Genomic DNA, 13,969 nt, shown 5'->3' with positions numbered 1-13,969 from the left:
AAAGATATAATATCACATATTCCTCTGTGTAAACAGAGTTAATCTCCTCCGAGTGGAAACACCCAGTCTCAGCTCCTTTACAAAGCCTCCCCAGGGTGGGTTCAGGTAAACTGACACTGGTTCAGTTCATCAGGTGATCTGAGGAGGAGGAGGAGGAGGAGGAGGAGGAGGAGGAGGAGGAGGACACTGTCTGAAGGTATGAAGGCCGTCGCAGACGTCCACCTGCTCCCAGCACTGAGTGAAGTCCCGTGGAGTGAGGTTCATTCATGCAAATGGAGCGTCTCCAGGTGTGGGGAATCTTCGGCCTCATCATCCTCGCCGGTGCCCAGAGCACCACACACAGGTACAGACACACACACACACACACACACACACACACACACACAGGTAAACACACACACACACACACAGGTAAACACACACACAGGAAAACACATACACACACAGGTAAACACACATATACACACACATACACACACACACACACACACACACACACACAGGTAAACACACACACACACACACACACACACACACACACACACAGGTCAACTTACAGGTGCAGAGCCAGGGAGATCTCTGAGATATTTGAGCTATCTTTTCTGTCAAAACTGATTTTTTTATATTATATAAAGTTTTTACATGCTTAATGTCTCTGTGGTGAATGTTTTCTTAAAATATGAGTATAAGTTATAAAAGTGACAAAATATCACTCACATATTGTTTGTTTGTGTGAATTTAGACAAGCCATCACAGGTAAATTGTCCTAATGTCAACAAAAAAGGATTTTGGTGTTAAATATGAACTAAAAGAGAAAGTAAATAACACCTTTTGATGCTCAGGATCTCAAAATTTGGCACTTATAATATAATATTTGAAGAATTTTCTTTTTTTAAAAAGCGCCAAAAGCATTAAAAAAAAAGTTAATTTTCAATTTTGACACAGAAGTACAGCAAGTTCATGGTGGATGGGAAGACAACCGAAGGGTTGACTCTAACAGAACATCCCTGTTTGTTTGGCCCAGGACTCTCTCAGTGTGTTTTTTTGGTTTCCCAGCCCCGACCCTCAGCCCTCCTACCTGCTGTTGGCCCCCGGAGTCCTCCGCCCCGGAGTCCCAACATCCGTGTCCATCACCATCCTGACCGCCTCCTCTGTCAATGTGTCTGCCTACATCATTCACGGCAAACAGACTGTGGCCTCAGACATCGCTACTGTCCAGGGAGGTAAAAGCTGTTTTTTCACTCTTCTGATATAAATTACAAACCCCAATTCCAATGAAGTTGGGACATTGTGTAAAACGAAAATATAAACAGAATACAATGATTTGCAAATCCTTTTCAACCTATATTCGATTGAATACACTACAAAGACAAGATATCCAATATTCAAACTGATAAACTTTATTGTTTTTTTGCAAATATTCACTCATTTTGAATTTGATGCCTGTAACACGTTCCGAAAAAGCTGGGACAGGGGCAACAAAAGTTGAGGAATGCTCAAAGAACACCTGTTTAGAACATTACACAGGTGAACAGGTTAATTGGTCATGATTGGGTAGAAAAGAGGCATCCCCAAACGGCTCAGTCGGTCACAAGCAGGGGCGTCGGACTGGGGGGAAAAAGGGACTGAGTACTAGGGTTGCACGATATTGACAAAATGTGATATTGCAATATTGATTATGAATATTGCGATATCGATATTAATTTAGATTTTTTAAACATATGTAAAATTACAGAAGTTACGGGAAAACGCATCAAAACAGATTCATAACAAATTAAACAAGTTTTCTTACAACACAAGGTTTATTTCAACTGACGGTCATATTGGACTAGTCCAACATGAATAAATAAATAAATACGGACCATGTCTACAGAACAGGACATGTTCTACTGGTTGGACAGTATAAATATATAAATAAGGACCATGTCTACAGAACAGGACATGTTCTACTGGTTGGACAGTATACAATATATAAATAAAGAGAACAGGATACAACTTTTCTTTCTCTTCTCTGATTCGTTCCGTTTTGTTGTCTATCTATTTCTTCATTTACACTGTCACTCTGTTGAAATATGCACCCAGTCACATGGTACGTTCCATAGTGTTTGTCATGTAGTGGCCCCGCGTGCTGACGTGCACTAACATGTGCAAGTGGCACGGTAACTGGCCAATCAAACATGATCATTACAGTGTTTCAATCAGACTCTAAATCAATAAATATTGCATACTTATTGGGACACTTTCGATATATTGCGATAACGATATTGAGTCGATATATCTTGCACCCCTCGATATAATATTGCATTGTACTTTACCGTGTAATTAAAACTCTTACTGTCAAATTCTTTTTTCAAAGGTGCAACCAAGCTGCTGACTTTACCAGCTGTAAGTATGACTTGTCTTTATATTGCAGTTGTTAGCCTTGTTAGCGGTCAGTAGTCCCTTTGGTCCACAGTGAAATATCTCAACAACCGTTTCAACATAACTTTCAAACCAGGCATTGGTTCAATGGTTCACAAGACGATTGAGAAAGTGTAAGTAAATGATTACCAAACTATTTAGATGGACATTTATGCATGTATTTACACTTATAGATAGATAGATAGATAGATAGATAGATAGATAGATAGATAGATAGATAGATAGACAGACAGACAGACAGACAGACAGACAGACAGACAGACAGACAGACAGACAGACAGTAACACTCAGTGATGCAGTGTTCAAAAGTTGTATTTCCTGTGCCACTAATGGTCAGTTAGTGTTAAATAAAATGTTGTATAAACACTTATTAATACTGGAATTCATGACTAATTCAGAAAGTTACTCGTTGTTAGTGAAGTACTTGGTGTGTATGCCTCACAAAGCATTTATAAATGAGATTGAAAGAGATTGTCTTTTTGTGGTTTTACAGGTTGCATTACAGTAAAGTGATGTAATCTTAACTTACTAGACTGCTCTAACTGTTGTGGTATTTGCCTTTTCCCTCTTAGTCATTATATCTACGTTTATAATTGATTGATAATTGATTATTTATCTAATTGTGTAACTATTTAGTTAAAGCAACAATTGCCAATGCTACAATATCACCGCAATATCAACACTGATGTATTGGGTCAAGACTAAAGCCCTACAGCTCTAATTGAAAGGAATTTTCTAAATGATGTGGGGAACTCTAACCCCTGCAGATCGGCCAGAGCGAGTCCAGCTACTGGCAGCCGTACCGCCTGGAGGTTAAAGGTCAAATGGGCAGGACCGAGGTGTTCTCCAACTCAACGCAGCTGCACTTTGACCCCAAAGGCCTGTCCACCTTCATTCAGACAGACAAACTGAACTACATGCCGGGGCAGGCAGTGAAGTTCAGAGCGGTGTCCATTCACCCCGACGGGAAACCCTACGTCAGCCCGGTGGACATCATCATCAGAGTGAGTCGGACTTCAATACACAGCATTAGGGATAGAACCATCATAGGCGTAAATTACGGGGGGGATGAGTGGGTTACAACCCCCCACCAAACCTCCAAAATCGTCAATCGTACGTTGAGCGCATCACTTATAGAACATCTTCCCATACAACATCACAACGCAAAATGCTGAAATTATGAAAAAACAAAAAAACAATTTTTCTCTGTGTTCGTTGCTTGTCTGCAGCTCTGTCCTCCAGGATAAAGCATCATTTAATTTCTCTGTCTCCATGTTGTATCTGATCCAGGATCCGAGGGGGAACATGCTTAGTCAGTGGCTGTCCCTGGACAGCGTCCTCGGGGTCGTGTCCCAAGAGTACCAACTGTCTGAAAACCCGCCTCTGGGTGAATGGACCATCATTACTACAGTCGAGGTAAGTCTGCTACCTCTCACCCAGACCCAGCTGTTAGAAGGTATGCCAAACTGTAAATAGGGATTGACCTATACTGGTTTTTCGTGGTAGATACCGATACCGATTATTAGAAGTTAATGAAACCGATAACTGATATTTGGAACCGATGTGCATATACAGTGAAAATGAAAATCTTTAAGTCAAAATTAAGATTTTGGAATGTTACAAACTCCAACAAAAAACTTTGTTTAAATGCTTTAAAAGCAATTATTTAATAAATGAGAAACTTTCAACATAATCCCCAGTAACAGAGAGTCAGATAGTGTTGTGGGCTCACCTGGTAGAGCGCGCGCCCATATATAGAGGTTTGACTCCAACCTACGGCCCTTTGCTGCATGTCATTCCCTTTCTCTCTCTCTCTCTCTCTCTCTCTCTCTCTCTCTCTCTCTCTCCCCCCTTTCATGTATTCAACTGTCGTATAAAAATAAAGGCCCAAAATGCCCAAAAAAGTATCTTAAAGGTCCTATGACATGCTGCTTTTTGGATGCTTTTATATAGGCCTTAGTGGTCCCCTAATACTGTATCTGAAGTCTCTTTTATATAGACCTTAGTGGTCCCCTAATACTGTATCTGAAGTCTCTTTTATATAGACCTTAGTGGTCCCCTAATACTGTATCTGAAGTCTCTTTTATATAGACCTTAGTGGTCCCCTAATACTGTATCTGAAGTCTCTTTTATATAGACCTTAGTGGTCCCCTAATACTGTATCTGAAGTCTCTTTTATATAGACCTTAGTGGTCCCCTAATACTGTATCTGAAGTCTCTTTCCAGAAATTCAGCCTTGGAGCAGAATTACAGCCTCTAGAGCCAGTCCCACAATGAGCTTTCCTTAGGACGTACCATTTCTGTGTCTGTAGCTTTAAATGCTATTGAGGAGGAGAGAGGGGGGGCAAGGTGGAGGGTGGGGGTGTGGCCTTGACCAACTGCCATGCTTCGCTTGTTTTCAAGCCATGATGTCTCTCTCTCATGGGCGGGCCAAATTCTCTGGGCGGGCAAAGCAGAGAAAGGGGAGGTGACCTTTCCCCTTATGACGTCATAAAGAGAAGATTCCAGATCGGCCCATCTGAGCTTTCATTTTCTCAAAGGCAGAGCAGGATACCCAGGGCTCGGTTTACACCTATCACCATTTCTAGCCACTGGGGGACCATAGGCAGGCTGGGGGACCTTTATGACCTTTAAAAAAAACCGGCCTGATAATCAGCATATCCCTAATTGTAATTATATAAGATTATTGGTCAGACTGTTGAGCTAAAGCTATGCTAGTTGTTGGCACTTGACCCTAAACACGTTCATAACAACAAAAATGACGAGGGGGGGGGGACAGTTAGAAAAAATGTTTTATGATAATAGAGATGTTGTTTACTTGTTTGTTTAAGGCTGTGTACTATTTGTGTTATTGCATTATCTGGGTCACATGACAGTAAAGCTAAATATGTATCCTGGGATTTATTAAAAATTTTAATTTGTTTACAATTTGACAGAAAGAGACAATTATATTGTTAATCGCAATTATTTCTGAGATTATTAATTGTACAGCAACATTTGGAATTGTTCCAGCTCTAGTAGGGACCCAACTCAGATTTTCTTATAGATTAAATTCCAATGAAAACTTGGATGGAAGTTGGATGAAATAATATGAAGCACTTTCTTTTTCTAAAAGTTTCGTTTTAGAATAGATTTCAAGATTTTATTGTTTGCTTTCAAGGCCTTAAATGGTCTGGCCCCGGAGTATTTGTCTGAAATTTTAACTTTGCGGGAGCACAACCGGTCATTGCGTTCTTCAAACCAGCGAGTTTTAGAAGTGCCAAGGTCTAGATATAAACAGTGGGGTGACCAGGCTTTTGCAGTTGCTGCCCCGAGACTCTGGAACAAGTTACCCCCTGATATTAGCACTATTACAGATGGAGCTCTTTTTAGGTCCAAACTTAAAACGTATCTGTTTAGTCTGGCTTTTAATACGTAGCAGTGGTGTGACAATTTCATTCTTCTGTTTCTTTGTAACCTTTTCTGATTTTACTGTTTTCTATGTTCATTCTTTCTATTGTATGATATGTGTTTTTACTCTTGGTTTCTGATGTTAAGCACTTTGGATACCTGCTGGTTGCTGTAAAGTGCTATATAAATACATTTTGATTTGATTGATTGACTTCTTAAATATGTCTATAGGAAAATATTCGTGACAAGGTGTCAGGTATTTTAATATCTCCATGCCCTATTGCCAAATTCTTTCACTTCGTTTGTTTAAGATTTAAAAACTTTCAGTATCCTTGAAACCATATTACATCATTTGAGAGCTCTGCAGAAAAAAAAGGAGAAAGCAGATGACTTTCCTGCTGTAAGATTAGACCTACGAGTCCACGAGAATCTAGTTCAGATGGCTTTGCATCATAAAGGCCCAGATATACTAGCTTTTAAATACGCGTTTGTGTACGTAAGGCAGCTGCCACACGTATCCTGCGTTCCTTTGGAGCGTCGGTTGTGTACGTCTTCAGAAATTAACGCAAGATGCAATTCAGCACATTAACGTGGGGGCAGCATATCATCTGACAGGCAGGTCAGCAGCTGTTCTGCACTCTGGCCCAGGAATATCTTCTGGTGTTGGCCGGGGATGATATGCCCCTGATCGGCCCCCTAATGGATATACGTTGAATCCTCCAGGTACACGCAAAGTACGGCGGCAAGTATGTAAACAATGCCGTTCGCGCAACCACCGCTTGTCCACACCTACGCATAGTTAAAAAGCTAGTATATCTGGGCCTTTATGGTGATGCTCAAACATCATAAAGACTTATCATGACTAAAAGTCTACAGATATACAAATGCCCTTTTTGAGGATGCTAACTGCACACTAGAAAACAATCTTTTAGATTAATAAAAGAAACTGTTTTTCCTCCTACTAGTGGGAAAAAAAATATGTCTTGGAGATGGCACCAGAGCAACGATCATGTTGTTACCTCAATGAAAACAGTTTTTCGTCTGTGTGTTTTACAGAGTTTTTCAACCGAGAAGAATTTCAACGTGGCTCATTATGGTACGTACATTTTCTCTGACTACACATCCTTATGTTGATATAACAAGATGTCTTGCAAAACACATTGCGATATTGGATTTTTTCATCCCTAAACCTCATTCATTGTGTGTGTTTGGTTGCAGTTCTGCCAAAGTTTGAAGTTGTGATTAACGCTCCAGATGTCATTTATAAAGAGGACACTCTGTGGGGCTCCGTCACAGCAAAGTGAGAACCTTTGTTTCTGTGTTACATATTCTCAGTTTTAATACTTACTCTGTATATTTATAAGTTTGTGTTTCTTGTTTGGATGATTATTTAAGATTATTGTGTTTTCATCCTCAGGTACATGTACGGAAAACCTGTTCAGGGACACATGAATATAACGTTCCTCCACAACCTTTATGGTATTGAAAAGGCTTATGATGAAGATAGAGAGGTGTGTCATTTTTATTTAAAGTTCATAATGTGATTTGGAAGCAGACTGAGGAAAATATTGATCATAATCTAATTACAGCAAACATAAACATTAGCTTGGGGTCATAGAACACAAACCTGGTAGATAACTAAAAGAATAACAGGTCTATTAAGAGTCACAGGGTAAAATACGCACAGGTTCCTTATGTAAAAACAACTGCATTCATATCGTGGTAAACTGATGTTATATTACCACGTCACCTGCCCTTTTCTGTGTAAATGCTAGTTAAGGTTTTTGTCCAAAAGATTTGTAGCTTACTGCATCCAGCGCTAACAAGAAGAGTACATTTAAAGAAAGTACAAATATACAAAAACCTTTGCTGGTTATTTGACTATTTTGTTTTATTAAAAATACTTTGGAGTTTTTGGACTGTTAGACAAAAAAAACATTTTGAAGACTTGACTTTTGTTAACTGGTTATTTATCATCACTGACTTTTTACAGACCAACCAATCAATCAATAAACTAACAAATACTGTTCAATCGAAATATTAACTGATAAAGAATGAATATGCTTAATGGCATCTGGCATCACTGTTGCTTTGATTTAGATCGCCGGCAGCACAGACTTCATGTTTGACGTTCCCATCTACCACTACCCCATGAGCGAACAAGCTTTTGAGATGTTCTCCTATGATGGCTACATGGATGATCAGTATCTAATGATCAATGTTAATGTGACTGAGCATCTTACAGGTAATTCGTTTTCACCTCCAGGCTAAACTTATTTATGGACCTTTGTATGGATAAGTCAGCGAGGACAGGACACTGAGGTCATGTCCTCAGTATTTCTGGGAATTTAAGGAGATTTTACATAATTAAGTAATAAGTAAATATTTCACAGGTTCATTCCAGTATGTTTTAGCTTGAATGTATTTAAATCGTTGTGCTTTTAGGCCAGCAAATGCATAAATAAACTAGAAGGGCACTCGGAGAGCGCAGACATCCGCCAGGGCCATGTCCTATCGCGCAATGTTAACAAAAGTGAAAAATAATTTGTGTATCTGCCGCGTAATTCAGATCCGCTCCAAAATATAATGGGTTCTTTCTTCGCCCATGATACACCCTTCCGCCAAGTTCCGTGAAAACCGGTACAGTAGTTTTCCTGCTGACAGACAAAGACACCTAACCTAAACCTCCTTGGCAGGGTAGTTCAAGATTTAGTATTTAAAGCTTTAGCGTGTAACTTTTTTTATATTAATGAACGTCCGGTACATTCAAGCCATTGCCAAATGAGTTGTATGAGAGTATGTCTCTCAGTATGGCTATGTTCAGAAGATTGTGTTGTCCGGCAACTTTTGCGTGTAGAAACTCAAGTGAAGATAATGACCTCTTCTGAAGAGTCCATCATGTTTTTTTAATCCTCCGTGTCCTCCTTGGCTACTAGTAGCTGTGTCGAGGAGGGGTGGGGTTGGTGCGCGATCACGGAAGGCTTGTATCATGTGGACGCGTCAACAGTTTAGTTGTCATTACTTAGAATTCCTCATGGGGGCGTTAGAAACTAAGCACTCTAGCTTTAAAACTTGATTTCAAAACAGCAGAATTTCACAGTGAAATCAATTATTTCCAGTGTAATCCCTCCCATTGATAATAATGTAAATCAACGCAAAATTAAACTTTGGTGAATTCTGACTCTGCGAATTTGAGCCGTTGACCAATAGCACACCGTCTTTGAGGAAACGGAACCAGACCAAAATGAAGGAAGCTATCGAAACTTATCAGATGTGTTGCACCATCAGCTTTTATTTAACATATTTTCTCAGAGTATAAACTGCTCTACAGATTAGTGGTTTACACACAGTTATGAGACAATGGTAGAAATATGTCTTTTGAATAAACTGTGATGCCTTCTTTTTCCATTAGTGACCAAGCTCATTAATTAATGTGATAATATTGATGCTTCTCATGTTTCAGGTCTCACATATAACAGTACGGCAAAGGTGTTTTTGGCAAGGTACAGATATAAAGTTTCTTTTGATGGCTATTCCAAAGTATTAAGGCCCTCTCTGAACTTCACTGCCAGGGTAAGGAAAGCAAATATTTTTATAGTTTAAATGTAATTTGCTTATAATGTTTTTAAGTGTTTGCTTTTATAATTTTTCCATATCTTTTTTTATTAAACATACCCAGCAAAGCAGCTATTTGCTAACCTCAGCGCATTAACATTACACATGAATGTAATCTCTCTTCGGTAAATAACCAAACACACATTTCTAACAATTATACAATCTGGTATTTTCCGATAAAATGAGCAAAATTCATTCACAATGACTAGTTCTTATTACAAAGTACAAAAAGTGTCATCAACATATTGAGTACCGACATCCAAGGACAACAGCCTCTTATTTCAGATTCTGTATGCTACACAATATATTTTACACACTGCTCTATATTTCTACATAAAGGATTCAATTTAGAAAGCATCTTTTCAATAGTTTTCTTGATTTTGTAGCTAAAAATATCTACATACAACGATAAGCCACTGTCACCAGAGGATCAACAGAAGATTGTTAAAGTGTCAGTGATGCAACAAAAGCAAAGTCCGTGGAGTATGCAAATGGCCAAGGTGGAGGGAATGGTGCCTCGTCTATTAAATATTTCGGGCCCTTCAAAAGTTGTGCATCCAGAGGAGATGCTGCCCGAAGAAATGGAATTTCCTGTCCCTGCAGATGGAGTCATACCCCTCAACATTCAGCTCATGAATGAAACGGAAACACTCACGATTGATGTAAGATGATCTTTTTTATCAACTTAAAAACGTGTCCTTTTAACTAGACTGAAAACTATTGATTGCATAGTAACAAAATTACATATGAGAAGACTTAGACATGCCAGAATGAAAGATAAAATTGTAAAATTTCCAGCAGCGTGTCATAGTCACAGTTTCATTGACATTTGTCGGTACATTTTGCATATTTCCTATTGGTACAAAACAGCAAAAGTACATTAATGTATCGTGCCGTAGTGTGCCACAGACTAGGGATGACTTTACTATTAATATTCAGCGTGGAATCTGAACACAGTAGTCTTTTTTGATGGGATTAATTGAAATTTAAAGTGTGGTATCATCTGCGTAGAAGGATATAATCCTCCTGGGACTAAGTTTTATATAATTTTATCTGCATGCATCAAAAAAGATATTCAGCAAGATTATTTGGCACCAGGAGAGAAAACTATAGGCTTTTTCACACAGTTATCTGTTTCCTTTTAATTTTTTTCAGGCATATTTTGAGGACAGTCATAACACTCTACAACTCTATCGAAGGTACACATCCCCCAGTGACTCCTACCTGCAGATCCAGAAACCCTCCGGGCCTTTAGTGGTAAATATGAGGAGCTTCGTAACATCTGTGTTATATTGTTCTGTCTAGTAGCATTGTGGAAATAATTTTGGTCAAGAGTATTAAAAACCAGATGTGCATTTACTTCACTTGTGTACTCACAATCATTTAACATGTTATATCACAATCATGTATTCCTTCAGGTTGGTTCACCCCTCCTGCTGCACATTGACAGGAATTTTAAAATGACTGAGATTCACTACATAGTGAGTACAATATTATGACACTCAAAGCTTCATTAATTTAATATATTGCATTTAATTGATTAATATTTGATTCAATTAGCCAATGCTTTAATTTAGAGTGACTTACATCAAGTGTAATAAACTTGACTTTGGCACCAAATTATTGGTGCCAAAGTTACAAATTATTAGATTTGTATGATTTTTTCTTATGTTATAGATTGTTCTCTGTTGCTATATTCCCACATTTTTTATTATAGTTTGCAATGTTTTGTTTCTTCTCTTATTTTTTGTCTTTTTACAACTTAAGTAGCACTTTGTGAACATCCCTTTTTTTAGCGGTATAGAACTAAAGTGCTTTATCAATAGTTTGTTATTATACAACTTTAGAAAGTCACAATATGTCTGCCTACTTGTTTTGGAGTTTGTCTTCCCCTTAGTGGCCAACAAAAAACAAAATGATTGCAGCTTTAAGAATAAAATGTATAAAAGCATTGAGATAACAGAATACATTTGTTTTCTATGTGTGAAGGTGAAGTCCAGAGGGCAGGTAGTTTCTGCTGGGAAAAGCTCTGGTGTTGTAACTCTGATCCCAGAAATCACCTGGGCTCCTCTGGCCTGCGTCATCGTCTACTGTGTGCGTCCCAACGGAGAGATCATCAATGACGTCATGCAGATACCCATCACCCAAACTTTAAAAAACCAGGTGATTTATCCTTTCACTCGTTTTCAATTTCTTTGCTTAATTAAAAAAAGGACAATGTGATATTTTAGTTTCAGTGATTCTGAGTATTGTGAGTATGATATGTTATCAAGGTGGTAAAGCCAGCACACAGAAAGGTGGAGCTAATGCTAACTAGCTTTACAGTAGCAACCTAGTTGATTTGCCTAAACCGTGAGCCAATCAGAAGCTTGTGAAGTGTTTGGATAAAGGGGAAGTTAGAGGTTATCTTTGAGTCTGCTACCTGGACAGAGCAGGAACTGTCAGAAAGTCATTTTTTTATATATATATTTATGTAATAAACTGCTATCTGGTAACCAAATTGATTGCAAAAAAAAAAAACATGTCATCAGAATCTGTCTGGTGTGAGATAGAAAACTCACATTAAGGTGTTTTTTAAGTGAAAAACATCGGAAGGCTTTTGAACCGTTCCCATGCGTCTTTGGTAAATAAATTCATGCTTTTGCGTGGTTTTGCTGTTGTTAAGGCTATCTAAACGTATCTGTCTTGAAAAAAAAAAATATATATATATATTTTGGGCAAAAAATGAAATAATTCAATACAGAGTAGAGACTGTCAAAAAGTCAGAAAATGTACAGCATATTTATGAAATAAACTGCTATCTTGTAACCAAATTGAATGCAAAAGAGATCATGTCATCAGTATTCTGGTTTGTCTGGTGTGAGATAGAAAACTCACTTTTAAGGCAATGTTTAATTGAAACACAAACATACCAGAAGTCTTTTGGAGCGTTCCTATACGTCTTTTTAAAATTGAATGCTTTTATGTGGCAATGCAGTTGTAAAAGGCTATCTAGACTTATTTATCTTGAAGTTTGACCATATTTTGGGCCAAAAATGAAATAATTCAATACTTATGCAAACCAGTTTCCTGTGAGAAAACCGGATGGCTACGTTGCTCAATTTAATGCTGTCTGTTGGTGTACGGAGGTCTAAAGTGGTGATGTAATGGTGGTTTGTGATCGGCAGGTGTCTCTGAACTGGAGTGACACTACGCGGCAGCCAGCTGACGAGGTCACACTGAGGGTCGCGGTGTCGGAGCCCGCCTCTCTGGTCGGCATCCTGGTGGTCGACAAGGCAACCAAGTGGAAGGGATCATACAATGACATAACCAAGGAGATGGTGAGAACAACGCCCAAGTCTTTGTTCACATCCTTCAACTTTTTCTTCCGTTTGATTTTATTTGATTTATTTATTTAGCACGTGAAAAAACAACAACAACCATAATACATTTACAAGACATAAAGTAAAAAATTGTGCAAAGGAAACCCACCAAGTAGTAGGCACACTGTCAAAATTTCTTGTGGAATTTTTCAGTTCTTTATTAACTCATTGCAAAAACACTGCAAGTGAAGCAGCTTACTATGACTTCAGTCTCAGGGTTTCCCTCAGAAAAATTGTTAGGCCCGGCGGCAAGTGTCTTTTTTTGACGAGGGCCCGTCTAGGGCCAGTCCCAGACTGATGGCAGCATTGATATAGAACCCAGTAGTTTCTGTGATAACAGAATCATGGACGGAATCCCGAAATTGAGGATTTAAAAAGCTATAAAACTGATTATATAGGGCTCTACATTAAGTCTGTGCTAAAAGCTAACTGGAGATTCGAAAATATGTCTACGTCTTAGTTTCCAACCGAGCCGCCCCGCTATATCTAGTTTAAAAAACGTCTTCAAATTACATACAGAATTTTCCCCCCAGTGGCTTAGGCCTGGTGGGGGCAACATAGGCCCGGGGGGAAACCCTGAGCCTGAACCTCACTTAAAAGAGATACTTCTTGAAGCTTGTTTTGTACAGTTGTCACATATTGGCTTTGTCATTTACAGCCTATCATGTGATCTGTGAATACCAGAAGCTTCCATAACTCCCCAGTGTCCTCTCCGGTTTAATATTTTCCAACAGTTTTCTGGTTATATGTCCACCCATATTTTTCCTAACATCCTCTGCAGGTATTTCTATGAAACCCAATCTGCTGCCCCCGTCCCAGTATTGGTTTAATGCAAACTGAGGCAACACACACACATTTTTTTATCCCATCTCGGTCAAACTGGTTTTAAACAATAAGTGCTCTTTTCTGTTTTGTCGCTCTAAGGATATGTTGGTGTTGCTTTCACAGGTGCTGAAAGAGATGATGGAGTATGGCGTTTCCATGGCCGACGCCTACTCTGACATGATGACAATGGGAGATCCGTACTCCGTCTTCGAGGTTAGCCTCCCCAGAGACACATCACATCCGTTTATTCAGTCACTAAACCATTATATCAGTCTGTTTGATCAGCAGAGCATTGTATTGACTCCAATCACACTTAATCATATTTCTGTCTCACGTAAAGTCAAACATTTTAAACT

At 38.8% G+C, this 13,969-nt stretch overlaps 2 protein-coding genes across 2 annotated transcripts in view; one reads left to right on the top strand and one right to left on the bottom strand.

The window, feature by feature from the left end:
* LOC116045413 overlaps positions 1-13,969 on the bottom strand; it is a 977,204-nt gene that overhangs the window by 100,506 nt on the left and 862,729 nt on the right. The gene's annotated exons all lie outside the window — the stretch shown is intronic.
* cd109 (CD109 molecule) overlaps positions 176-13,969 on the top strand; it is a 37,054-nt gene continuing 23,260 nt past the window's right edge. Inside the window, exons 1-16 of the mRNA XM_031293063.2 lie at positions 176-343; positions 1,057-1,223; positions 2,357-2,385; positions 3,189-3,425; positions 3,712-3,837; positions 6,868-6,907; positions 7,030-7,111; positions 7,229-7,322; positions 7,912-8,056; positions 9,275-9,384; positions 9,813-10,088; positions 10,582-10,683; positions 10,845-10,907; positions 11,416-11,589; positions 12,594-12,746; positions 13,737-13,826. Of these exons, the coding sequence (XP_031148923.2) occupies positions 267-343; positions 1,057-1,223; positions 2,357-2,385; positions 3,189-3,425; positions 3,712-3,837; positions 6,868-6,907; positions 7,030-7,111; positions 7,229-7,322; positions 7,912-8,056; positions 9,275-9,384; positions 9,813-10,088; positions 10,582-10,683; positions 10,845-10,907; positions 11,416-11,589; positions 12,594-12,746; positions 13,737-13,826 (1,965 nt within the window). The 5' untranslated portion in view covers positions 176-266. The remainder of the gene's footprint in view (positions 344-1,056; positions 1,224-2,356; positions 2,386-3,188; positions 3,426-3,711; positions 3,838-6,867; positions 6,908-7,029; positions 7,112-7,228; positions 7,323-7,911; positions 8,057-9,274; positions 9,385-9,812; positions 10,089-10,581; positions 10,684-10,844; positions 10,908-11,415; positions 11,590-12,593; positions 12,747-13,736; positions 13,827-13,969) is intronic.

Source organism: Sander lucioperca, chromosome 19 (assembly GCF_008315115.2).
Source record: "Sander lucioperca isolate FBNREF2018 chromosome 19, SLUC_FBN_1.2, whole genome shotgun sequence".
NCBI lineage: Eukaryota > Metazoa > Chordata > Actinopteri > Perciformes > Percidae > Sander > Sander lucioperca.
The sequence above is the reverse complement of the archived record's forward strand: the minus strand, read 5'-3'. Positions and strand labels throughout refer to the sequence as shown.